Source organism: Engystomops pustulosus, chromosome 1 (assembly GCF_040894005.1).
Source record: "Engystomops pustulosus chromosome 1, aEngPut4.maternal, whole genome shotgun sequence".
In the NCBI taxonomy this organism is placed as follows: Eukaryota; Metazoa; Chordata; class Amphibia; order Anura; family Leptodactylidae; genus Engystomops; species Engystomops pustulosus.
In genome coordinates this window covers 102,252,931-102,280,161 of record NC_092411.1, presented here as the reverse complement: position 1 = coordinate 102,280,161, position 27,231 = coordinate 102,252,931, and the positions used below count along the sequence as shown (strand labels likewise).

At 41.5% G+C, this 27,231-nt stretch overlaps 3 protein-coding genes across 6 annotated transcripts in view; 1 reads left to right on the top strand and 2 right to left on the bottom strand.

Annotated features, from left to right (window-relative positions):
• The window catches only part of ACIN1 (apoptotic chromatin condensation inducer 1), a 57,283-nt gene extending 34,790 nt beyond the window's left edge, over positions 1–22,493 (bottom strand). For 2 of the 3 annotated variants that reach the window (XM_072150303.1, XM_072150310.1), the window contains exons 1-5: positions 22,356–22,493; positions 11,989–12,054; positions 4,700–4,811; positions 3,444–3,560; positions 230–318 (exon numbers count right to left, since the gene is read on the bottom strand). In XM_072150303.1, coding sequence (XP_072006404.1) covers positions 230–318; positions 3,444–3,560; positions 4,700–4,811; positions 11,989–12,054; positions 22,356–22,493 — 522 coding nt within the window. The remainder of the gene's footprint in view (positions 1–229; positions 319–3,443; positions 3,561–4,699; positions 4,812–11,988; positions 12,055–22,355) is intronic. The other variant, XM_072150317.1, reaches the window with a different exon arrangement.
• On the top strand, positions 22,148–26,641 carry C1H14orf119 (chromosome 1 C14orf119 homolog). Of its 2 annotated transcripts, none has more exons than XM_072150389.1 (2): positions 22,148–22,328; positions 26,011–26,641. In XM_072150389.1, the coding sequence occupies exon 2, from the start codon at positions 26,014–26,016 to the stop codon at positions 26,359–26,361; it is 348 nt and encodes a 115-aa protein (XP_072006490.1). In that variant the 5' UTR covers positions 22,148–22,328; positions 26,011–26,013; the 3' UTR covers positions 26,362–26,641. The 2 variants fall into 2 exon arrangements, with proteins under 2 accessions (XP_072006490.1, XP_072006482.1); XM_072150381.1 differs by lacking the exon at positions 22,148–22,328 and adding an exon at positions 22,573–22,713.
• Positions 26,564–27,231, bottom strand: part of CIROP (ciliated left-right organizer metallopeptidase) — a 25,028-nt gene continuing 24,360 nt past the window's right edge. The window contains exon 15 of the mRNA XM_072150333.1: positions 26,564–26,877. Within this exon, the coding sequence (XP_072006434.1) occupies positions 26,715–26,877 (163 nt within the window). The 3' untranslated portion in view covers positions 26,564–26,714. The remainder of the gene's footprint in view (positions 26,878–27,231) is intronic.

Sequence of the window (27,231 nt, the reverse complement as noted above, 5' to 3'; positions counted from 1 at the left end):
TCATTTCAAAGTTAACCACTCAGGTAATTTAGGTTTACCTAAAGAGTTTGCCCCAGCAATGGAAGAGATGCTGATCATCGTGATATATAAACACCGTAATATAAAGGCTAATCACATAAACCTACATCTAACAAATCTCAGCTACTGCAGCCATCATATTTTACAGTCAGATATGGCAATACAAGCCCCCTGACATCTTTGTTTTAAAGCAATAATGTGCATCACCTACCTGTTTAGCGCGAGATGACCTCCTCTCTCGCTTCTTGGGAAACTCTTCTTCAGATTCATCTGGATCTTCCAAAACAGAATGACCTTTTTCTGTAAAATAATTTATCCAGAAGTGTCACAAAGTAATTCCATTAAATAAGATCTTACTTTCATGGACTTGCAAGCTTAGTGCTGCCAACTATTTTTATTTATGGCTGTCACGATCGTGATAAACTGGTGAACCTATTTAACTCAACATTACACCTTGCATATGTAAAATGTTACATTATATAAAGCAATATTATAAGAGGGCTGGAAAAATATTCATGAACGGCGTTAGAAAATATAGAACATACATTGTCTTTATTAGAACAATTTCTGCTAACAGCTTAAAGGAAACCTACCACTTGAAGTGGCAGGTTTCCGATGAAAATACCGGGCACCAGCTCAGGGTGAGCTGGTGCCGGAGCTTATTTTAGTTAGTGTTTTAAACCGCGGTATCGCGGTTTAAAACACTTTTTAAACGTTATAGCCGGCGCAGGCAGGTACGCGCTCGGCGCTTACCGTGCACGCGGCTACATAGGAAGTGAATGAGAGCCGCGTGCACGGTAAGCGCCTCTCATTCACTTCCTATGTAGCCGCGTGCACGGTAAGCGCCGAGCGCGTACCTGCCTGCGCCGGCTATAACGTTTAAAAAGTGTTTTAAACCGCGATACCGCGGTTTAAAACACTAACTAAAATAAGCTCCGGCACCAACTCACCCTGAGCTGGTGCCCGGTATTTTCATCGGAAACCTGCCACTACAAGTGGTAGGTTTCCTTTAACAACATCCGGATCGAGTTTCTTTTATGCATATCTTCCAGAAAATTAACTTTAAAGTGAGCTTTAAACTAGTTGTATAAAATCATGGAAGTGGAGAGTGTAGCACTGAAGGCAAGCTCTCCCTGCCGGGGAACAACTCCTGGTGTGAATATATCACTGTATACAAGAGTATCATAGAATCGGCTCTCCTGAAGTCAATGAGGACAGAGGATGTTCGGAGCTGGGGAGAACTTAAATTCAGCAATAAGCTTTGTGCTTCTGTGACTTTATAAAACTGATGTACATCTTACTTCAAAGCAGATTTTTTGGATGATGCCACCACACAAGGCCATGAAAGAAACATGATCTGGAGGGTGTTAAGCTGCTCGACTACACACTGGCAGTGTTTTTTTTTGGCTAATTTCTGCTGACAAGTTAACCATTACTTTAGGCGTTTTGAATCATTATAAAAAGTACTATATCCTGCAATTGTCACTTTGAGCAATAGGCCTAATAGACTGACACTAGATCATTCTGTAGGGTATTCCTACACAGCAGTCACCTTAGTTACATAGTGACAGAATTACAATAGAAGATAACACCTCTATAGAAATAGTAATGGATGTCACAGGTTATTTGCAAAGAACATGCCAAGAAAACTATCCAGAAACCTTAATGAGTGGGCTCCAGTACAATGGCATGAGCTGCTGTAAAGTATACAACTAAATGCGGTTGCTAGAATTAAAGTGGTATTCCGGGAATATGAACGTCTGATACAAAATCCCCATGATGTTATAAATAAAAGATTATAACAAAACTCAATGTCATTAGTTACCAAATGGAGCTTAAATACCGTATATACTCGTGTATAAGCCGAGTTTTTCAGCACAAAAAATGTGCTGAAAAACGTCCCCTCGGCTTATACACGAGTCTATAACAGGAGTATATAATAAATATATACTAAAAAATATTTTAAAAAATAATAAACTTATATACTCACCCTCCGGTGGCCCCGACGTGCAGCGGGCTCCGGGGCCACCGGAGGGTGAGTATATAAGTTTATTATTTTTTTTAATGCTGTGCAGGCTGTATACTACTGGGGACTGGCTGGCTACATACTGGTGGGGTCTGTGACCAATGCATTTCCCACCCTCGGCTTATACTCGAGTCAATAGGTTTTCCCAGTTTTTGATGGTAAAATTAGGGGTCTCTGCTTATACTCGGGTCGGCTTATACTCGAGTATATATGGTAGTTTGATTTTATGATTCACAAAATGTATTGCCTCTCTAAAGTATGAGAAGTAATCACCAAGATGGCCGCCACTGGAAACAACATGTCCCAATATCCTCTCGTTCTCAGTAAACATATATAAATTACAGCAAAATCCTTTTTTTTCTAAAGTTCCATTTTTTTTAATCCAAGTTAAAACAGAAATTGGCAATACATTGTCTTACAGAAAATTGCATCGGTGAGTTAAAGGCCAAAAAAATAAATAAAACCCTGGTTACAGATCTCCTCTATTAGTCTAGGTCAGTGATGGCGAACCTATGGCATGGGTGCCAGAGGTGGCACTCAGAGCACTCCTTGTGGGCACCCAGGCCATTACCCCAGCACAGAGTTTCCAGACAGGACTCAAAACTCCTAATGTCCCTGGCCACCCAGGGCATGCTGTGACCAGTGCCATTTTAAAGTTACACATGCTTAGCAGCCTTGGACTATAGGAGGAGCAAGGAGGTGCAGACAAGGCTGCTTAATTATTGCAGCTCCTGCTCTGCGCCCCATTTTTTCCTGTTCAGGGTGCCCTGGAAGGAATCTACAATGATAATCTGAATTTCTCCTCTTTCTTGAAACTGTTTTTGTGTCCTCAGGATGCTGATACAATTAAAAGCCTTGACAAAACAGGTAGCAACATGTTACCACTTAAATTGAAATGTTGGCACTTTGCATTTAAATAAGTAGGTTTGGTTCTAGTTTGGGCACTCGGGCTCTAAAAGGTTCGCCATCACTGGTCTAGGTTGATGTCAATTACATGATGCACTATGCAGCAGGATGTTCATTGCTAGGACTGCAGGAAAGAAATTCAATAAAGTGAGAAGTAGGATCCCAGCACTATGGCTTAAAACTGAGATTTTATTTAGTAATTTAAAAGGCATAAGTGCCACCATTGTGTTCTTAGCTGACACATATTTAAGGGCATCTACATTTTTATTTGCTTGAAACACGTCAGCTGGGATCCTACGTCTTACGTGTGTGATTTGTGAAAAGGAACCGTATATATGACATTACTTTACATTGCATTGTATTGCAGATTAGCTGCCATAAACTGAACACTTTTCCTTCAAGAAAGCGTTGTGAGCATATGGAGGCTAAATGAATACAGAGCTAAAAATAAATGTATAGTAATAAACTTGATTGTGCGTTATTATATACATACTAGGAGTATGTTTCCCCAACTCCACTTCAGGCATTTTCAGAACAGAACAGATTATATCAGGAGGTTCTGGAACCATATCAGGGTTCATGTTTTCATCCTCCGACTCTGCAAAAGTTTCTGAAAAGCAAAGAAAAACTTCAGTGCAAAACGGCCTTAACAAAAGTGGTGCTTAGGCTTATGACCCATTTATTGTAAATACTGAGGGGGTATTAAAGGAAACCTACCACTTGAAATGGTAGGTGTAAGATGGAAATACCGAGCACCAGCTCAGGGTGAGCTGGTGCCGGAGCTTATTTTCGTTATTGTCCTAAACCGCTGTATCGCGGTATAAACACTTTTCAATCTTTATATCTGAAGCAGCTTCGTTGCACCAAGTGCGCGACCGTGTGCGCGTGACGTCACCGGCTCTCTGGCACTTCCTATGTAGGGAGCCTGGTGCGCCAAAGCTGCTTCAGACAAAGATTAAAAAGTGTTTAAACGGCGATGCAGCGGACAATAACGAAAATAAGCTCGGTATTTGCATCTTACACCTACCATTTCAAGTGGTAGGTTTCCTTTAAGTGTCATAAGTCTTTCTTTATATTATGTAAGAAGTGTGCACAGCATTTTATAAGGGTGCTGCACATAGACAAAATTTTTCTTTACATCTGGAGGGAGAGGTTTCACAATTTTAGCTGTCCCAATACAAGAATTTGAAATTCCTCTTTGATATCTTTTATAATATTACCAAACTAAATTTTTTTTTATTTTGATTTAATTCCCCATTCTCCTTCAATGCCAGCAACTTGCCCAACATGTAGGACGCAGCGCAGCTATGTGTGCATTGAAGGAGATGAAAGGTGGTTGATAGAAGGCAGGGCTGGCACATGTGATGTATGGAGTGGGCAGAACATACAGGAGGTGCTGCTGCCTGACTGGCTGGACGAGCAGCCCTACAGCCTTGACTGCGTTTGATAAAAGAGGATTTTTTGGGAGTGCTGACACGTACAAATAGGACAGTAAAACCTCCGGTTGATGTACATTATACATCACAAGGTACTGTTGGTTTCCTAGTCCTGGTTAAAAGTAAAAGAAAAAAAATGTAGTCGTCTCAGACAATCCCTTTGTGTTACCTACATCTTTATTATAGAGGTGCACAATGGCAAATCCATACTTAAAAATAGGACATGACTGTCAGTTCTGGAAAGAAAACAGGGAAGCATGTAACCAGGAGATCAGTACAATGTAGCCTCTTCTAGATGGAACAATGGTCGTACCTTCGGTTTCTTGCGCCTCCCTTGCTTCTTTCTGTAGACGTTGTCTGAGTAGCTCCTGCTGTTTCTCTAGGTACTGCTTTATGAAACTGTTTTGTCCCATTTCTTCTCCCATCTGCAGGAACATATATACTTAGACACAGTGCTCATATATTTTCTGTGAGAAATGCAACTGGTGGACACATTTTACTTTCTATTGGCACCATTTAATGTTCTGTACCAGATGCAGTGAAATTGGTAGAAAACCATTATACTTAAAAAAAAAAAGACTTATTGATGTCATGGAGACTGGGATCAGGAATATACAATCAAGCTACCCCGCCCTCCTCACTGACGCCGACACTACTTACCAGTGGTGAAGAGAATTCCTGAGGGTGGGGTGAGGAGGTGAAAGAGACAGTGTCTTTGTGTGACATTGCTAAAAACATTAAAACACTACCTCCGGAAGAGGGGAACGAGAATGATGCTGGCTGTGTTAAGAGAAATAAACCTTGCTTCTTACCCCACCCTTAAGAATTCTCCTGTTTAGTAATGTAGTGTATGTGAAGATGGTGGGGTAGCTTGTCAGTATACTGCAGCTCCTGGTCTCCATTGGAAAAGAGGACATCTATAAAAAATGTCTATCTTTAGAAGAATGCTGGCTATAATCCTGTGGATAAAGGCATCAGTGGAACCTGTGTAAATACATCTAAACAGTTCTGCGTGTGGTTTGTGGGGGTTGCTGCTATACCACATGATAAAAAGTTACATTCTCTGGGATAAGAGTTTCTTGGTACCTGAGGCCACCTTCACACATGGCATTTTGGTTGTGTATGAAAAATGCAACCCAAAGGCTCCATTTGTAATCACATGCGTTGGTAACATTAAGTTTCCAAAGCGTTAACTAAACGCAAAGTAAATGCAAATCTTACCTCAACATCCGGTCACAGGTGGAGCCTTTGGTGTTAGTTTCAAAATGCCACGTGTGAACGCGGCCCCAGAGGCTCTACAAACACGTCATGGGAGCTGAAAACCATTCTTCCCTACAAAAACTCAATGGCTCCTTTCCTTCTTGCACAATATATTCGTAAATGCGTTTTCTACTTTTATTCTGTTTATGTGGGAAAATTTAGCGGCTAGATGAATGTATTGATGATAAATATTAGTGAATTCCAAATCAAACCTTCATTTTGTTTGAAGTTCTGTAAAATACACAAAGGGTTAACAAGCTTCCTACCTGCTGTTTTGAATAGTTTGAGGGTGCGTTCACACGTTGCGTTTTGGTCGTGTTTTCATTGCGTTTGAAACACATATACAACAGCTGATGAGAGGTGATTTGCCTAATTACATTACCGTTTACATTTGTAAACGCAATGTTAACGCATGCGTTAACAAAACGTATGCGTCAATGCATTGTTAACATATGCGTTAACATCGCGTTTACGATGCGTTTTGTAAACGGACATGTTAACAGTGATGTAATTAGGCAAATAACCTCTCCTCAGCTGTTGTATATGCGTTTTAAACGCAATGAAAATGCAGGTCAAAACGCAACGTGTGAACGCGCCCTGAGGTGTGATGTTAATAGAACGGGGTGAAATGTGGGGGTTTCTATGAATAGAACTTCAAAAAACCCTATAGAAATTAAATGGTCCAAAAGGACACTTCTAAAACGATGCCAACACAGAGCTGGTAAATGTTAGTTAGTCTTACTACCCAAATTAGTTACTATCAGTTTGAATTAACTATTTTCAAACTTCAAAATGTTCTATTTTTCACTTTTTTTTCATAAATGAATGCTAAATATATCAACCAAGATATCCCACTAACTTGAAGTATAAAATGTCACATAAAAGGAAACTCAAACACACTTAAAGGGGTATTCTCATCTGGGCATTCACATTTAATTAAATTCATTTGCCATATGCAAACATTTCTTCAATTGGATGTTATTAAAAAAAATGTTCCTGTGTGAAGATAATTTCTCATAAATGTAGTCAATGAGTCCCATAGAAACGAGATGGCTTCCCCGGATACGACCACATCACACTCTGGCAGCGGTGGCCAGACATGCGCTAATGAGCTCTGCCTGACCACCAGGATTCAGCAATCATTACCACAGGGCAGCTGTAGGACCTGCAATAACTCCCAGACATTTAATATTCAGAAACTTTTTGTTTCTTTGTGCAATCTCTCCAGCAGACGTGGCCGTAACCAAAGACACAGTCTTGTTTCTAAGGGATCATTTATGATAAATTATCTTCACACAGGAACATTTTTTTAAATAACATCTAATTGAAGAAATGTTTATATATGGCAGATTAATGAAACTGAAATTGAATGCCCAGATGAGAATACCCATTTAAAGGACACCTGTCATCAGGTCTGTGTCACTAGTCTTGTCACTACTACCTGTTGGAGCAGCTCACATGGATCCCATCCCAGCCTTTATCTAGTTATTTCATACATTATTCATTGTAAAATCATCTATTCTTTATTATGTAAATGAGGCTGGTCACATGGTCAGAGGCAGTGATGTCACCCCTGTTACCCCTCCCCTGTCCTCCCCCTGCTCATGTCTGTGTGTAATGTATAGTAAAGCATGGCTAGTGTGTGTTGCATCTGCTGACATGCTGCATCCTAATATAGAGGTGAGAGACATCAGCTACACATGAATCTGACATGTTCTGCTGTAACATGGCTGCCTGGAGCTGCTGTATCTCTCCTAAACACACACACATGTACACACAGGCTGCAGGGGGCGTGGCCACCAGCACCAGGAAGCACATCATTATACAGCCTCACATCATTATACAGGCTGTCAGTCATGCACTGGGGGCGTGGCTGTACCTCCCACTCATGAATAGAGTGGACAGCTTGAATATGCTAATGCTACATTGGACATTTCACAGGTCATTTGCATACAGCTTTAGGACCTCATTGCTTAGGTTTACAGGCATGTAGAGGGACAATGAAGGGATAGAGGCAATGCTCTCTAATGGCAGTTTATGAAAATATATTTAGTTTAGGGGGGTTATTTTGCATGACGGGTTCTCTTTAAGTTAGGCTACATTCAAACTAGCGTATGCCCGTTGGGCCGTAGCATGGCAGCATACGCTCGCACACGGCATCGCAATACGTGTCCTATCTTATCCCTGAGTATAGAGCGGTATCCCTATCATATTCAGCAAGGTGTAATATGTGTATTTACCCCTACAGGTGTTTGCTTCAATTAGGTCCCTAAAAGGAAAAAGGTGAACATTTTCCCAAAAAAGTCACTTTTACGGCTAATTTTTGTATCCCATAAGGCATTAAAGATGAAACAACCCCAAAAAATGTGTACTAGCATTTCTCCCGAGTATAAAATTGCCCCACACATGCAAATAAAATGTTGTATGGGTACGCAGTGAAGCTCAGAAGGGAAAGAGGGGCGTTGGCCTTTTAGAAGCCAAATTTGACAGACATCCTTTACATATGTCAGGATGCATTTAGAGAGCCGTAGTGGTACCAAAACAGAGGGGAACCCCAACAAGTATCACCATTTTGGAAAGCACACCCCTTAGAGAATTTAGCAAGGTGTAATATGTGTATTTGTCCGTAAAGGTGTTTGATTTAATTAGGACTTAAATAGATAAAAGGTGAACATTTTCTTATAAAGGTCATTTTACTCCTAATTTTATATAGCCACAAGGGATAAAAAAATTTAATAACCCCCCAAAATGTGTAAACCTATTTCTCTCGAGTGTAGAAGTACCCCACATGTGTATATAAAATGTTGTATGGGCGCACAGTAAAAGGAAAGGGGAATGTTTGCCTTTTAGAAGCCAAATTTGACAGAAATGTTTGACATGCATTTGGAGAACCCTAGTGGTATAAAACAGAGAAGAATCCGAAAAGTGACCCTAATCTTTGAATGCACACCCCTTAGAGAATTTTGCAATGTGTAATATATGTATTTGCCCCTACAGGTGAATGATCCAATTAGGCCCGAATCATTAAAAAGGTGAAAATTTTCCTATAAATGTCACTTTACCCCTAATTTATGTAAGCCACAAGGGATAATATATTAAATAACCCCAAAAAAGGTGTAAAACTATTTCTCCCGAGTGTAGAAGTACCCCACATGTGCATATAAAATGCTTTATGGGCGCACAGTAGAGGAAAAGAGGGATGTTTGTCTTTTAGAGGCCAAATTTGTAAGAAATCCTTCACATGTGTCAGGATGCATTTGGAGAGCCGTAGTGGTACCAAAACAGAGGAAAACCCGAAAAGTGACCCTAATTGTTGAATGTACACCCCTTGGGGAATATAGCAAGGTGTAATATGTGGTGTAGTGTAATACACGTGGTGAAATGACCATTTTGAACATACAGGTGGTTTCCAAATATGATGTGCAATGGAGTCCAAGATGGAAATTTCAATTATTTCTGGAAAGTTCAGTGCCCATTATGTGGCGCCCCTTATGAAATAATGGAGGGGTATAGGGAGCAACGGGACATAACAGTTGTTACAATTATTCATTTTACCGAAATTAATTCACAATAGGTTGGGCGTGAATTGTGAATGTGTTACGTATAAGGAGGTAGAATATACCAGGGGACCAACTAAACTTTTGTCACTCTGGAGGTGTCGCAGGTCTCTTAGTAGTATGTAGTGTCCATCCTAACTTCTCTTTTGGAACAGACTCTTTATTGAGTCCTACCATTAGAAGCAGCAGAATTCACCGGGAAAATGCTGTCCTGGCAAAACACAGGAACATCTAAACCAGAGGTACTGGGGCTCCGTCCTTCTTGTCCCAATATTAGTTTCCTAATATCTTCCTCTTGAAAACAGAGAAATGATACGGCAGGACGTGCACATTGGAACAGCTCGTAAGAGTTTTACAGCATAATCTGCACAATGTGCACGGCCAGCGCTTTTGTACCATATCTTCGTTTTTCGTAGGGAAATTATCACCAAGTGTTGCTCTTATTCACCCTAGCGATGCCCATTGTGACGAATATTGCTGCTTTTGGCTGGACCAAATCGACCAGCAAATAGCGGCAAACATGGACAGAGTGGGGCAACAAAACCCCTCTGGACCGCAAGGCAAAATTGGTGGCTGTCAGGAACAGCCGCCACCCTGCCCCGATCACCGTGTCTACAGACCTGGTGACCGGTATTACTGACGTCATAAGTAAATTCGCTGCTATCGGCTCGTCTGAATTGATGAGCCAATAGCAGCGATCATGAACTGGGGGTGTGGGGGGGGGGGGGACGTAACCCTTCTGTTCCATGGGGCAGGATGGATGGCTGTCAGGAACAGCTGCCGTCTTACCCCGATCAGTGAACAGCCGCCGTCTTACCCTGACCGGTGTTGGAAAGTCACTACCCGCCGCACCATTCTATAACAACGCTCGTTGGGAATAGGCTATACAATCTTTATTTATTTTTTAAGCAATTTAGACAAATAAGGGCTTATTTTTTGCGAGACTAGATGCACTGTAAAAAAAACCTTAATTTTAGTGGGTTTTTAGCTTATTGAAGAAATTTTATTAACTTTTTACGTGTGGAGGAAAATAAAATCATCAATTCTTGTTTTGGATTTTTAGCATTTTTTTGGGGGGTTGTTCACTGTAGCATAACAATAATATATTATCTTTATTCTACGGATCACTACGATTACGGTGATACCTCATTTATATAGTTTTATTTTTATTTGTCCAATTTTATTGAAGGAAAACTAGAATAGAAAAAATTGCATTTGTTTTAGTATTGCCATTTTTATAGTGGCATAATTATAGTATTTTTTGGTTTACGGAGCTGGTTGTAAGCTTATTTTTTGCGTGACAAGTTGCTCTTTTTATTGGTATCATTTTGGTGCTTGTAACTTTTTCGGATCACTTTTTAGAACATTTTTTGTAAAGCAATTTGATAAAAAGTTTTAATTTTTGGCACGTTTTTGGGTTTTTTTTTTTACCACGTTCACCGAGCGGGTCCAATTATGATTAGGATTTATTGTACAGATTGTTACGGACGCGGCGATACCAAATAAGTGGGGTTTTTTCGTGATTTAGTGTTTTTTATTCTTTATTACTTGTGTAAAGGGAAATGTGGTGTTTGGGGGGGACTTTCACTTTCTTTTATTATTTATTTTTACTGTAAAAAACCTTTATTTATTTATTTTTCCTTTTTTTACAGTTAATGACATCTAAGCTTGAACAAGTGATCTTCTGATCACTTGTTCAAGCTTTTTTACAGGTTACACAGTGCAATACAGATGTATTGCACTGTGTAATGTAAGACACTGAGCATGCTGCGCATGCCCAGTGTCTTACAGCCGGGTCCTGCCAGGAGGCACGGACCCGGCACCGAGAGGAGGATCGCGCAGCCCCGGGCACCGGCAGTCCCGGGGCTGCGATCGGAGGAGCGGACCCCCCCGGTAAGCGCCGCGGGGGGGTCCGATTCAAATTTAAATAACTTTAAATGCCTCTAACACACCGCGGTCAGCGCGACCGCGGCGTGTTAGGGGTTAACACCCGCGATCGGAGAAATCTCCGATCGCGGGTGTTAGAGGCGGGTGTCAGCTATAACATATAGCCGACACCCGCAGCTTCTGGCGCCGGCTCCGTTCAGGAGCCGGCGCCAGAAGCTTGACGTAATAGTACTGCATTTTGAGGGAACGCACCTCCCGCGATGCAGTACTATTACGTCAAATGTCGGGAAGGGGTTAAAGGGTGAAATAAAATGATTTATTTTTTTCACTTCAGTGATTATTTGACCCTTTTTTCCGTGTTGTACTTATGTAGGCTAGTGCCTTATTACATGCATCTGATCGTTTTTATTTATGGGAAACCAGAATTAAGTTTACTGCTCCTTATCAATGTCCACACACATGGAGTGTACATTCCATAAAGGCACTAAGTACTTTAGCATGGACTAAAGTCACTAAACCATTGTCCAAATTTGTCATCAGATCATATAATAAAATAATATTTCTCCCATGAGTTGATTGATGGAATTGGTTAGCTAAAAAAAGATCTTTGTGTGGTTCAAGGACACCGGACATACAGACAACCCCTAGTCACAAAACTGACCTTTTTCCCCACTGTGACCTCTGGTAAACCTCTTTGGAGGTTGGTAATTTACTGAACTATAGCCACAGGCAATGATTGTTCGTCCTGGTTCCCATGTCAACCAATTCCATTGTTACCAAGACAAAAACACTTTTCTTTTTGGTCTGGTGTTACACTTACAAAATATACCTGTTCTGACATAGAAATTAAACTTCAGACACCTTATACATAACCCAGGGACTGTCTGTACATACATACCTGTGAGTTTGGCTGGAAACCAGTATGAGGAGTAGAGTGTTTCTGCAGGTTTTCCAGCATTAATGCCTAGAAATGAAAAAAAGTTAACTTTTATTACAGTAGTAAAATGGAAATACCGTATACAAAAGGATTATATTTTCTCTAGGCTCCTGTCTACATTGAGACTAGCGCCCCAAGTCTCCCTAAACTTCCAGTTTATTACGTAGTTACTCATGGCTCATGGTTATGTTCTCATGCCTACTATGGTGTAACCTGGCAGTTTTGTTGCAGAAATGTATTGGAAACCAGTTCAATGTTGGGTGAAGCATAAAGATTTTACCAGGTACAATAAAAATCTTAGCTTTTATGTCCTCTAACACACAAAAAATGTATTGTCGGACCCTTTGGAAAGATGCACAATATACACTGTAGGGCAAGTTATCTTCTTACCAATGACTTTTTTCTGACCATTGACAGAGTAAGGTCAGCTTTCATATTTATACCTGTTAGACTTGATAGAACTGAATACAATATTAGCTGGAGAATCTTTGGTCTCATGATCAGGGGATCATCCACCAGTAAGAAGATTATCTTCACTACAATGTACATCATATGACTAGCAGGCCAACAAATCACATTTGTGTGAGTTGAGGGCTCATCCTTATGCACATACATATATTAACTAGAAGATGCAACAATATTCTGCAAACATTGAATATCTGGTTAAATGCAATATTCACTGTACACAGAAGTGCAATGTTCTTCATGCACACCCATCAGTGTGTGAACCTTTTTACTTCAAATTGGTCTCTTATTGATGGAATTTGTCTCTTCATAGTCCAAGGCCACTAAATGAACACAGAAAAGAAGTGATCCAACCAATTATGTATAGTATAACTTTCCACCCATAAAAAACTCTCGTTCATTGACCAAATTGGTTCTCACACCTACACACCTGATGTGGGAAATAGGTAAATAGAAATGAGTAGAAATGAGAGTACCCGATGTCAAGCCTGGCAGTCAAACCTGAACTTGGGTCTGCTCATGTCTAGCAAAGCGGAGTAGCAGTACATTAGTGTTATTTGCCTAACAACAAGCTGGACCGTAGGAGCTAGCACTATCCACTGCCCCAGTGTGCAAGTCTCTGGTACATGAAGCAAGTGCATGTAAACCTGGATAAAGTGCACTTGGCGTGAAGAGGTCATTGCCTTGCATTTCCTGCTATGTGCTGAATAAAGAAATATTCATTAGGAGGAGAGTGACACAGCTATTGCCTTCTTCCTCCAAGATATCAAAATGATCTGTCCTACATTATGAAGCTTCATTAGCCAGCAGATATTTTACAGCATTTTCAGCAAACCGCTCCCAGGGTTTGATCCACTGCTCCGATGTACAGTTACATGGCAGCAGATGGAAGGTGTCTGTATCCATACATTACATTTGTGCTATTCAAAATGAACTTTCATATCCCACCCTGCAAAGATAGTTGCTACGTGTAAATACAAAACTCAGCCTTGTGATGGGTCTTCAACCATGCCAAATACTGAGGTCAGGAAAAAAAGGAAAGATGATGCAATATGTATGAAACAGAATGTTATAGAGCAAGAAGAATAAAATCTTAGCTTCATCTATGCTGTAAAGTCACAAGGGCAGCCTCATAAGTGATTGGCATCTACAGCTATGTGCCCACAAATGTAGGATCAGTCACTGAATGATTCTGATTTCACAGTATAGAAAGGGCACAAGGAGATGCTCATGCTCTATAACAGGCTGATGCCGACTACATGGTGGCAGTATGGTGGAGTCACCTGTGTTCAGTACTAGATTATATGATGCTAATGCAGAGAATGAGGGGCCCACATTCTCTATAAGGAATGGGCTATGTTATGCATGCACAAGCATAGCCTCCACAGCAGAAGAAAATATAAAAACCTACAAAAAGAATCCTAAATACTAGATTAGTGTAATCACAGATATAACCACAAATAACAGATACAGAAAGAAATGAAAAACTGTCAATACATCAACCAGCCACTAGAAGTTGATGTCAAGGTAACAACTTTATTTTGTATATATTTTGTAATGGTACCAGAAACCTGTATAAATCATATAATAACGACCAATAGTAGTCATAACAGTACATCCTATCCAATGCCAACCAAGTACAGGCCAATACCCCCTACTGCACCTTGGCTTAAGTCACAGAGTTTTGGATCAGTAACTTCAGTACCACAATTCCACAAAATGTATCAGAAAATATTAAGGCTTAAAGGAAACCTACCACTTGTAGTGGCAGGTTTCCGATGGCAATACCGAGCACCAGCTCAGGGTGAGCTGGTGCCGGAGCTTATTTTAGTTAGTGTTTTAAAGCGGTATCGCGGTTTAAAACACTTTTTAAACTTTATAGCCGGCGCAGGCAGGTACGCGCTCGGCGCTTACCTGCGCGCAGCTACATAGGAAGTGAATGAGAGCCGCGCGCATGGTAAGCGCCGAGTGCGTACCTCCCTGCGCCAGCTATAAAGTTTAAAAAGTGTTTTAAACCGCGATACCGCGGTTTAAAACACTAACTAAAATAAGCTCCGGCACCAGCTCACCCTGAGCTGGTGCTCGGTATTGCCATCGGAAACCTGCCACTTCAAGTGGTAGGTTTCCTTTAAAGGACACCTGTCATCAGGTCTGTGTCACTAGTCCTGTCACCTCTACCTGTTGGAGCAGCTCACAAGGATCCCATCCCAGCCTTTATCTAGTTATTTCATACATTATTCATTGTAAAATCATCTATTTTTTATCATGTAAATGAGGCTGGTCACATGGTCAGAGGCAGTGATGTCACCCCTGTTACCCCTCCCCTCTCCTCCCCCTGCTCATGTCTGTGTGTAATGTATAGTAAAGCATGGCTAGTGTGAGTGCTGCATCTGCTGACATGCTGCATCCTCCTAATATACAGGTGAGAGACACAGACATCAGCTACACATGAATCTGACATGTTCTGCTGTAACATGGCTGCCTGGAGCTGCTGTATCTCTCCTAAACACACACACATGCACACACAGGCTGCAGGGGGCGTGGCCACCAGCAAGCACATCATTATACAGCCTCACATCATTATACAGGCTGTCAGTCATGCACTGGGGGCGTGGCTGTACCTCCCACTCATGAATAGAGTGGACAGCTTGAATATGCTAATGCTTCATTGGACTTTTCACAGGTCATTTGCATACAGCTTTAGGACCTCATTGCTTAGGTTTACAGGCATGTAGAGGGACAATGAAGGGATAGAGGCAATGCTCTCTAATGGCAGTTTCTGAAAATATATTTAGTTTAGGGGGGTTATTTTGCATGACGGGTTCTCTTTAAAGAGGACCTGTCATCCCCAAAAAGACCCCCAGCAAATATTCCCCCCACAATCCTCTCCCCAGCCGCTTCTATATAAGAGGTCGAATCCTTGTATCCGGTGCGCTGGCAGTCAGCCCTTATTCAATGTTACATATATTTGGGCGGCGCTGTGAATTAGTACGAGGCAGCTGGCGCTGTCATTGTGGCCACATCGCAGAGAGACGGCCCCCTCATGAATAAGGCCAACTTCCAGCGCACAGGATACGAGGATTCGACCTCTTATTTTGTTTGAGGTCGGATCTATTACAACCAACTTTCCCCACATAACTTGTTTAAAAAAATTGGCATATATAAAAAAGGGGTTGGGGAGAAGATTATGGGGGGCATATTTGGTGGGGGTCTTTTTAAATAGGCATGCCTTTAGACATGGTGGCAGCAGATGACGGACAGAAGCACACCTTCATCAGAAGAAAATCAGCATCCATATACAGGTGAATGTATTTGAATATTCCCTAGTTCACATTATACAACCACCTTCAGCTACAGACACCACAGAAACAAGGCATTTTCTTATGTCAGACTCTTTCAGCAACGGAAAGTGAAGAGAAATAGATACCTAAAGTTATATTTATCCTGGCTTTAAAGGGAATGTGTCACCACATTGTTCACAAATACAGCTACTGGCAGGTTCCCATAGAGCCCTATTAACTAACTGTCCCCCTTCTTTTAGCTAAAACTTGTTTCCCTCAAATCCTCATATAATCATCTTTATTATTTTAACTAGTATCCAGGGATATAGCGAGTCAAGGGGGTGTTGCCTCGGGATGAATCCAGCAACTCATCCCCATGCTTTCTCAGCATGCAGCAGTAATGTCATGTGACCAGGGTGACATCTCAGGTCCTTTAGCAAAAATTTCCCATGCGGATAAATCTTTTTTATTCTTCTCCCTTCCATAGTCAGATGGAAGATTATGTGACCGGAGCCCAATAATTGTGTACAGACCACATGGGAGAAAGTTCCACAAAGTCAACTATCACTGCAGCCTTCCACCAGTCGGGGCTTTGTGGCTGACAGAAGCCTCACTTCAGAGCAAGACATATGAAAGCCTGCACTGCTTATCAGCTGCCAAATACAATCCCAGCAGTGAGACATGGTACTATGGGGGTGTTTCAGCTGCAGGGACAGGACGACTGGTTGCAATTGAAGGAAAGCTGAATGCAGCCAAGTACAGAGATATCCTGGATGGAAAACACTTCCAGAGTGCTCTGGACCTCAAACCAGGACCGAGGCTCACCTTCCAACAAGACCGCACACAGATAAAATAACAAAGCAGTTGATTCAGAACAACTCTGACTATTCGTAACTGGCCCAGCCAGATGACGGACCTAAACCAAACTGAGCATCTCTGGAGACACTTGAAAATGAATTCCACCAACATTCACCATCAACCTGAGGAAACTGGAGAGGATCTGCAGGGAAGAATGTCAGAGGATCCCCAAATCCAGGAGTGAAAAACTTGTTGCATCATTCCCAAGAAGAGTCATGGCTGTACTAGCTCCAAAGGTGCTTCTACTCAACACTGAGAAAATGGTCTGAATACTTATGACCATGTGATATTTCAGCTCTTCTTGTTTAATAAATTGGCAAAATTAATTACATTTGGGTTTTTTTCTTTCAAGATGGGGTGCAGAGTACACTGATGAGCAAAACTAACATTTATTACAACCAAAAGTTTTCTGGCTGTAATGAAAGAAGGAGTGAAATATTTAAAGGGGTCTGAATACTTTCCGTACCCGCTGTATATAATGTGCCCCTGCTAAAAAAATGTAACTTTAAAAAAAATTATAATTACAGGCAGTCCCCGGGTTACGTACAGATAGATTCAACTTAAGAACAAACCTATGGAACCTATATGGACCAATTTGACATGCTTTGTGCAGCGCTGCATAATCTGTAGGCGCTATATAAATAATTATTATTATGCAAGTCAAAACTGTATACTTTATAATTGTAGATCCAGACAAATTTTTTGCTGTAATGGGATTATCAATAAATCTTCATTACAGACACCTCACATCTGATCATTGCAGGCTGGGACTATAGTACAGCATCCAGAGAGCTTCACCAGAGGTCACCGCGGGCAGAGGGGTCCGTCTTTAACTAGGGGTCGTCTGCAAGTCGGGTGTCCTTAAGTAGGGGACCGCCTGTATAAACTCTGGGGGCCTAAATAAATAGCCGGTTACCACCACTTTTATAGCTATGAATAAGGTATAACTACCGAAACGCGTAAGCTTTGAGGCTATTTTTACTCCTTATGCTGTGTCATGCACTATTTGTGTCATTTTTAATGGATTCCAAATAAATTTTGCTATATTTTATCCAGAAACCGACTTCTGATGTCCAGCTGGAAACAGTTTTCTTTGTACTTCATCGCTGCATGCACCTGTGGCCGAGGTTGTCCGTGCTGGAGTGTCCAGAGTCAAGACCATGTGGATTGTTTGAACGAAGTGGGTGAGCTGATTTCACAGATTTATTCCTGTGACTGTTTGTTTTTGTGCTTGTAATCTGATTAGGAATATTAAAAGAACCTGATGTCCACTACATCCTGACTATCCATATTTGGTGTGCACCTGATTCGCGCTTGCTTTCTTATGATTGGCTTTGCCTCCACTGACATCAACTTTATATTTAGTTTGTTATTCATAGAAACGGTAATATCCAACCAAGCAGAGAGAGATGAGATCTCAACTTGGGGACCCTCATCTCAGGAACAAACTCCACAATAGGTTTCTGATTATTTTTATGATTAATATTATAATTCATTACGGAGACATGACAGACCTTGCAGTCACTCTGCACTGAACCCAACCTTAGTATAAACTTGAGAGACAAGTGCATTTTAAATTAGGCATCTGAAGTGCTCTCTGCAAACCTGGCCAGTCCTTCATTCAAGGGTTTGGATAGCCTTTTACTCACTGGGTCTGGGATACCCATAATGCGGAGGTTTCAGACATAACAGCAAATGAACTGTACAAACACCATCTCTATTTGTGTGCACAGGTATGTCTATAGCAGCTCACTGATCACATAGCCATTGGCAGATCTGTCAGACTCAACACTAACAGCACTGCCTACAATAGTAAATGTATAAATAAACCCCAACTCCACACCAGACATACGTAAATGTAGACCGTGGTGAAAGTTCTGATTCAAATGTTCCAGATGTAAACACCTACAGGCTCTACATCAAACAATATGATTTTCTTTTCTTCAAAGAATAAAAAACTGTACCCAATATTCCACAGACTCCACGCATGTCAATGAGCCACATGACCGGCACCTTCAAGCGGTGTCTGATGAAAACAAATAGGAGACACGTGTGTACACGTGGTAATCATCAGCCGGCATAAGTCTTTAGCCCCTTTTTTGTTTATTGTTTCAGTTTTTTTAAATTTTATTGCCATTTACAGAGAGCCGTAGGAGGGCTGTAAATGCTTACAGACTCTGCTTTTATACAATTATATTATTTTTAATATTAAGATATTTCACCTTATTGGGATATCTGTACATTTTTGTAAAGTGTCAAATGGCCCAGGCTGACTTTCACTGGATACCATTTTGGAAGCTGTGCGGTGTAAATTTTTGGGAGACAAAATATTGGCAATTCACCCATTATTTTTTGTGTTATAGCGTTCAGCATACGGTAAAACTATTTTATATTTAGATACGTCCATTATGTGGATATCGAACACTCAGGGTGGCGTTTTGGATATGCATCTAGACGCATGAATTTTTCATGTTACCATGCGTTTGGATGCTTTGAAAGCATTGTTTTTTTTTTTTATTACTGCTGAAAGTGTAAGCATCTGTGAAGATGTTAACACCAGCTGCTTACACTTCCAGCAATGAAGAAAAACACTTTCAAAGCAGCCAACCGCATGGTAACATGCAAAACGCATGGGTCTCTGACGCATGTCCAAAACGCACCCTTTAGTCTGTGGGTTTATAAATGACAGACCTTCTGTTTTTTTTGTTTTTTTTTAAATTACATCCTCCTAAAACAGAGGAGTGTAACGGAAACAAACCAACAAGTGTGAACTAGGCCTAACAGGGATATCCAATGAAAACATCAAAGTTCTGTACTACATTGTTTTTGTCAGCTCTGTTTCTGCTGCATGTATACAAATGCAATTCACTGCAACTAGAAATTGCTGCAGGTTAGGGCTTTTTCCCATTGGCATTAATTTTCACAGTGATTTTTAGGAATGCCTCACTGAGCCATTTCTATGGGTGTTTTCACATTGGCTTTTTTGCCCCATACTAAATCCATTAATGACCAGGATAGAACATCCATAGGTGAGCATGTCACGTTTGCTGCTGATCAATCTGTTTGACTCTAGAGAAAGAACGGAACCAGTTCACCAGTAGGTACAACTCTCTTTTACTTTGAGGCTACATTCACACATGGAGCTTGCCTTGCGTTTTGCATGTAATCGTGAACAACCACCCACACTTTTGTATTTAAACAGTGTTTCTATGGAAACACACATACGATCAGGCCAAGCAAGATGCAATGCAAATGCCATGTGTGAACGCAGCCTAAGGCCATTGACACACGTGGCATTATCGTTGTGTTTCTTTCCATGAAAAAGGCATGTTTGCATGCTGAATTTTTCAATGGGTATTAGATAGAAGTGCCATAACTTGGCGTTTTCCCCTCTGTGGTTTTTGAGGTGTTCTTTCATGGAGGTTTTTGAAAGCGGTTGCGTTTTTGAAACGCTTGTGATTACATGCACAAAGAGCAGGGAGAAGATCACTGCGTTTTTACAAATTCCAAGAGACACAGCTGCATGCAACTAACGCACATCAAGCATTGTGTTTATAAAAACGCAAGCAAACTTTTTAAAAACGCATGAGCAAAAACGTGTGCATTTTCAATGTGTTCAAAATCGCAGCAGAAACGTGACAAAAACGCCACTTGTGTCACCCGCCTAAGGAAACTGCACCTGCAGTGAATGGGTACAGCTGCTATGGATGTAGCTGTCATTTATAGATTTTGCCATAAATCCCATCTGATAGGATGTCAAATGAAAGAGAATACTGAATATAATGACTGTGTCCTATAGTCCATGTAGGACACAAACTGCCCTCAGAAAATACTTTATCAACTCCAACAGACAAATATGTTCATGTGATTTACCACAAATTCCCATTGTAATTAAACACATTTACACTAAAGACCTAATAGAAACTGCTAGTGTGCCCAGGACATCAGCCTGTTCTGCCAACATATGCACAATTTTTCTACTTGGGAAGATTTTAGGGTCTATTCAAACATTACGTTTTTCAGATGCAGTTTTTGAAGCCAAAAGCAGATGTAGATTATAATGGATGAGAACTTATCATTGAGAGAAGCTGCTCTTCTTTTTCTCACTCCACTCCTGGTTTAGACATAGAAAACTGTATCTGAAAAAATGATAAATGAAAACCTGGATTTTCAGTGGAAGGAAACTGCATAAAATAACTAGTAAACAGTTGCACCAGTTTAGGTCCCTATAACGATTAATTTGACTGCAGTGATGACGCCCCAACATAAATAACAAGGATTTTCACACTCGAGTCGATGATTTGCACAGTCCTTTAATCCTGTCCCAGAAAGCTGCAGAATGCACTAATCTGACCCAAGTCATGTTATAAAATGTCAATAGCTGCATGAAAACAAAAAAGACAGCACACACCTGTCATCCTAGCGTGGTCAGTTTTTGATGCAGTGGGTCATTTGTGAAAATCAGACACAACTTGGATGATACTAGGACTACCAAAACAGATAGGACTAGGATCATAATAATAATGATGACAGACATATGCAACTAATCTGTTTTAATGGATCCAAAAAGCTAATATGATGCAAATCAACTAAATAGAAGGATTTTTGCACCATTCATACGCCACCACGCGTTGTACGCTGCTGAGACCAGAGATTGGCTGAAGTGATGATATGGATAGACAGGGACGACATAACAGCTGCAAAGCAAACAGATGAAAGGCTCTCAGGGATCATCAGACAATAGATCTTCTGTCATTGTCACCCCATTTTCTCTGTATTCCTCTTTCTGAAGGTCTGCTTCCAGCATGTTATACCTCCAGACAGCACTATAGAGGTCTATGTTGCTGTAAGCACGGGTCATCAGACCGGCAGTTGGGATAGATGGACCAAAGAATATGGCTGCCTGAAGGAAGACTTGGGCAATATGCACTGGGTTCTCAGATGAGAAAGTTTTAATCTTGTAGCTGTATTATAGTGAGCTGACACCCATTCAGCCTTGTCCATTGTGGTCGGTAGGAACTGTTAGGTATCTGTCATGTCTGATACTGATAGTACAACTGCAGTGGGCATAGTTTTTCCTCTGGTCCTAACACTGAGGTAACAGGAGCGTCGCAGATGTCGGCAGGGAACCCTATGGGGTTACAATAATGTTTCTCCCTGGCTTTGGGATGTAACAGTGCAGCACACCCATGCTAGTACATAATATCTGCGGGTGTCCTGTAGAAAAGCTATGGCGACCATATATCATTCTGCCATATGTCACATGGGGCAAGTAACAAGTAATGCTGTCTAAACTCCGGCCTCCACCACCAGCAACTACTATAATAAACTACCAGGCGCCAATTTTATACCGCAGCAGCAGCTCGCTGCACGTTCACAGTGTGCGTTTATAGATTTGTTTTTAGATCCCCCATAATTGCGCAGGCACGCGCACGGGAGGCGGGGCAGGCCGGAGGAGGGTGCGCGCGCCCGTAATAGACGCTAAGTGGGAAAGGGCGGGAAGCTGGCCTCTTCCGCACCAAGGCGCATGCGTTACGCTCTGCCATAACCCTATGTACGGCTGCGCTACTCAGGGCACAGGCTCGGCGCAGGCGCATTACGCTGAGCGATAGGAAGAGGAGGGGGTGCCGGGAACGCGCAAGAAGATTGTTGTGGGGAGTGCGCGTTTCCGCGGGATGTGCCGTTATCCCTCACTAGGTAGCAGAAACTCGTAGACACACTCACCCCTTTTAGCCGCTTCATAAGTGTGCTCTTTTGACCGCTTTTAGCTAATCCCCGCTCCTCAAGCGCCGACCGTAAGTCGGTGACCCGAAGGCTGTCCAGCGGCTTCCCGTCCAGCGTCACATCCTCTAGTTCAGCCATTTTGCGCGCCTTCGTGCAGCGCCAACCCAGTTAGAAAACGGAGGACCGGCTGCGGGGCGCTATACGACCGACTTCGGCCGATCCCGCTGCGTGACGTCAGCCTCGGGCACTTCCGCCTCCCAGCTCGGGTATCGTCGGAGAACCTCTTCCCCCTCCTTCCTGTTACGTCACGTTCGCTCAAGCTTACTAGGCCCCACCTCTATTCGCTATAATAGTCGTGGTAAGTCTCAAAGAACAGCAGCCTCATCTAGTGGTCATTGATGGGATTAGCGTGTAATTGAGTGCAGCCGTTGGCATGTTAGAGCCTCATGGGCTGGCGGTATTTCCAAGGATACATCTGCCCCTTAATCTAGGCTGCATGGACACATAGCTGTCATTCAGTGTCTTGTAATGGTTTCCTATCCAAACGCTTTTGGGCCCTGTTCACGTGTATGTTATGCATTACATCAGAACCCACAACTGTATAGGAGCTAGGGATGAATTCACACAAGGCAGCCGTTGCTGTGTGTGTAGAAATGCATGTGTGGTGTTTGCAGGAGTACAAGTGATTCAAAGAGTCCGCACACTGAAAAATATAATTCTTTTATTCACATAGCAGTTTTTTCCAATCTGTGATTTTCCAAGGACAACATACTGACCCTTTTTAGGCTACAATTTCCAGTCCGTTGTAAGGACATGGCAGTAATTTGAGGATGTCCCTTCACTCACATGAAAGGTGCAACTCCACCCATGACGCTACATTCCATCACTGGTAATGTGATCTTGTGAGATGTACAATAAAGCTAATCCATCCTTTGTCATAGCATTCCAGCTACCTTCCCATATAGAAGGGTGTATTATAGCATGTGTTTGATGGATTGTCACATTTATTTCAAGGCTTCACAACATCTGAAGGACAGGAACACAATTCCTCTGTTCTCTATTTTACTGGAAAGCATTGATACAGGTTTCACAATTGGGGGCCTCAATCCCTCTACATGGAAGTATATTTACTCCTGGTGGTGTCCAACTTTACAAGAGACTACACTTGGATAGCACCTGGACCGTTAGGCCAAAAGTTGTTAATAAGCCATGTCATACCAGACATGTATGGCGAGCTTCAGACATTCATGCCAGACCAAAAGAATTTTGATATAGAGAAAGGTCATTATGTATAGAACAGGGTCAGGATCTGTGCACTATCCAAACATGGCATTACTTCAGTAATATGGCATGGATTTAAAGTACAACTCTGGCGTTTTATTTTTTATTTTTTCATTCACAAATCAATATCTCTTTGCCTATGTGCAGCAGTTTCTTTGCTATCCTCCTCTGCAGTAGCTGTGTCTTCTGGCTGTGCTGTTTTCTCTTATGGTTCATAGAGTTGTTTACAGATACTTGCTAAAAGAGGGGAGGGACTGCTGCTCCCAGCTTAAAGAGGAGGATGGAAGGGAATGCCATGTGACAGTTTTAGCTGCATGAAGCTGAGACAAGTAGCAGTGCTCAGTGTGTTGCTCTGTGGATGCAGAAATCTCCTACCCAGAATAAGAGGCTTCTGCAAGAATCACTACATCCTTTCTGTGCCTCTCTGCACCTCACAATGTCATGCACTTTTCTGTGGGCTCTCCCACCGCCAACTTCTACTCTTGGCAATTTTTTCCCAGTACAGAGAAGCTATTGACCCATAGTGTTCGCATCTTATATTATACACTTTATGTAACTGTTTCACTGTTGGTTTCTACTTCTTATTACATTCTCCATATTCATCCATGTGATGAAAGCTGCCAGGCTAGTCTCCATATTAATGCAGTGAATACTATGCAGTGTTCAGTGGATTTGCTGCTAAATTACTGAATGAAACAAGGTACACAAGGTATCAAGGGAATTGAGGGCATTTTCAGTTTGACATAGCTTCAGGGCAGGTGCAGGAAGAGGAAGTCTACTTCCCCGATGGTGAGATTTTTTACAAGCAGCTTTGGAACAGAAAATAACTACCAAAACTGTGGAAAGAAAAGGGGTGAGGAACACAATATGGACATTTTGGAGAATTTGGTAAAACAATTTGGTACAAATCATTAAGAGTTATGCTTTAAATGCCCAAGGGGCCTACACATAAGAATAAACAAATAAAAATCCCAAATTGGGTATCCTCAATCTATTCTAAATCGGGCAATAGTGTACGGCTTCCACAACCTTGTAGGTGTTGTTCTTCAGGTTAGGGATCCAGTTCCGTGTTCAGAAATCAAGTACACAGAGCACATATACGTGATGTTTGGCTTTTCTTTTGCTAGAGAGCGAGTCTCCTTGGATTGTTTACATGCCAGGAGCACCATGCCAACGGCCATATTATTTCCATGAATTGTAAGTCTCTGGAACAATGCTATAATTCCCAAAATCCTCACATTGAGCAGCACATGTAAACTTGATCTAGGCATAGGCTACCAATTAAAAAAAAAAAAGTGAGAAACTTTAACTTTATTTAGAAAGTGATACAATCACCTATTTATGGGCAGCTATGTGACAAATCACCTAGAGTCTGCCATCTAAATATTTACACTGTAAAGAAGTTTTCAACAATAATTCTTTTTTAGTTATCTCATAGATGTGTCATGACACCATACTTTGTTAGTTCTGTATAATATATATCTTCAAAGAGATGTAGGCTAACTACGCTGATATAAAGCTGGTTGCACATGTAGAAACATGCTCGAAGGTTGGTTCAGTCCCATGGACTGCGAACAGGGTTGGTTTTGCTGCATTATACAGAAATATGATGCATAAATTCTTGTTCTGCCAGACAAACTCATTTTACCAAATTGGCATATGTGAGTTGCACTTTGAAAACAAATGGAACAATGCTCCTATTGTGAAACTCGTCCATTTGTTTCCAAATTTATTAAATTTATTTAAATGTATTTTTTTGATCTGAAAGTGTTTGGCAAATAATTGGGTGGAGGCTAACCTCTTCCTGTATCTGCCCTGAAGCTGGGTGTAATTTATAAGTGCCAGCAGTTTCCAGTTTCCAGGGAAGCAGCTACTCCAGGAAAGGTTTATATTGGTGTGTATAGCAAAGAAACTGCTGGATATAAGATATTGATTTGTGATTTTTTTTTTTTTTTTTCAGTTGTGCATTAAAAGGGTTGAGTCATCAATAATATGTGTCCCCTGTACACAGAATTGGGTATAAATGTATGATTGCAGTGAGGCTTGGTTGTTGCCCCCTCCTCCTCCCAAATATCAGCAGAACTGGGGATCCACTCTGGACTAAATCCATGGAGCAGACCAGGGGGGCTTGCGATTCCCCCATTCTTCTGATCGCTAGGAGTCCAACAACTTGCAATCATCCTGTGGATAGGTGCTAAGTAATATTAGACATGCAACACCATAAATCATTTCCCACAAATTATTAAAGAAATTAACTTTTTGCAGCGGTGGTCGTGGTTTCCCTGCTCTGTTGACTGATACCAACCTTTGATAATGGCATAATTTTGTATTTATTTTGCTCTTGCATTACTGAATATGAGCCCTTTTGTTGCAGGGGATGACGGCGGAGGCCATTCCTATTTCTTATGTCCCGGCACAAGAGATGCGCTGTGTTCTACACTGGTTCTCTGAGTGGACAGAACACCAGCGAAGTCGTTTTCTGCAGGATCTTCTGTGCAAAGCGGTGCCTGGAAAACTCTGTTTGCTTTTAGAAGGACTAGGCTCCTTGCAACTTTCTGCACCCCCACCAAGTCTCTTTCAGTGTCAAATGAGACTTTGGGATCAGTGGTTCCAAAGCTGGGACGAGGATGAAAGAAATGAATTTTTAAGACAACTAGAGCAACAGGACCCAAACTTTGTGGCCCAGTTTTACAAGGAGGTGGCAGGAACTGCTGGCAAGGCCTAACTAGCGTAGTTGAGTTGTCTCAAGGGAAAATGAAACAAGGGGCAGTGCCGTTGGATTGCATGGAAGATCCAAATAGCCTCTCGTGCCTTGAAGTTGCCTTAAGTTTCTTATAGCATATATAGAAGCTCTTTTTTTTCTTATTGGTTTATTTTGTAAAACATATTAGGAGTAAAGCATACATTGTATGACAGAAGTCTAAGAAAGTGGGAATGTGAAAATTGTTGCATAACTTAATACCATTGTCATTTTCTGGTCCCTTCTAGTAAAATTTTCAAATTGAGGTTTTTTTATTCTCTTTAGTCTTAATCAGGATAACATTGCATCTCCTATTTTCTGTTAGAAGTGCATTTATTTCAGGGTTGTGAATGGTAGCTATCTCTTACTTGCAAGGCTCTAGCCCTGTGTTTACACCAGCAGGCTGCAAAAATCAGAATTGCACAAAACAGGACTGCAGAACAGGCAGTGATAAGCCCAACATGACTGACAGTGCCGCTTGCAGAGCTGAGGGATAGGAGCCTACGGAGAGAACAAAAAGAGAGGGATAACGAGCAATGAATTTTTTAGGTTAGCTAGTTGGGTTACATACAGTTAGCTGTGTGTGCTACAGGGCTGGAAACATGACTGGTTTGTGGCCCATTTTCAGATGATGCTTTATAAGGAACCTTTCATTTTTTTTTTACACAAAGATCTGTTCCAATAGCTTCTGGAATGTTCATTTTAAAAAATGCCTTTGAATTATTCCACAGATTTTTAATAGTTTCACTAACATTACCTGGCTCCCTGCCAGCTGCATGTGATGAGTCCCAGGGAGGGAGGCGTGTTGTGGCAGTGGGCTGACTTAAGGCAGCAGGGGAGGGAAGGAGGCATTAT

Bases quoted from the DNA above. Each gene is read 5' to 3' on its own strand.
- C1H14orf119 (XM_072150389.1), top strand. From the start codon at position 26,014: ATGACGGCGGAGGCCATTCCTATTTCTTATGTCCCGGCACAAGAGATG.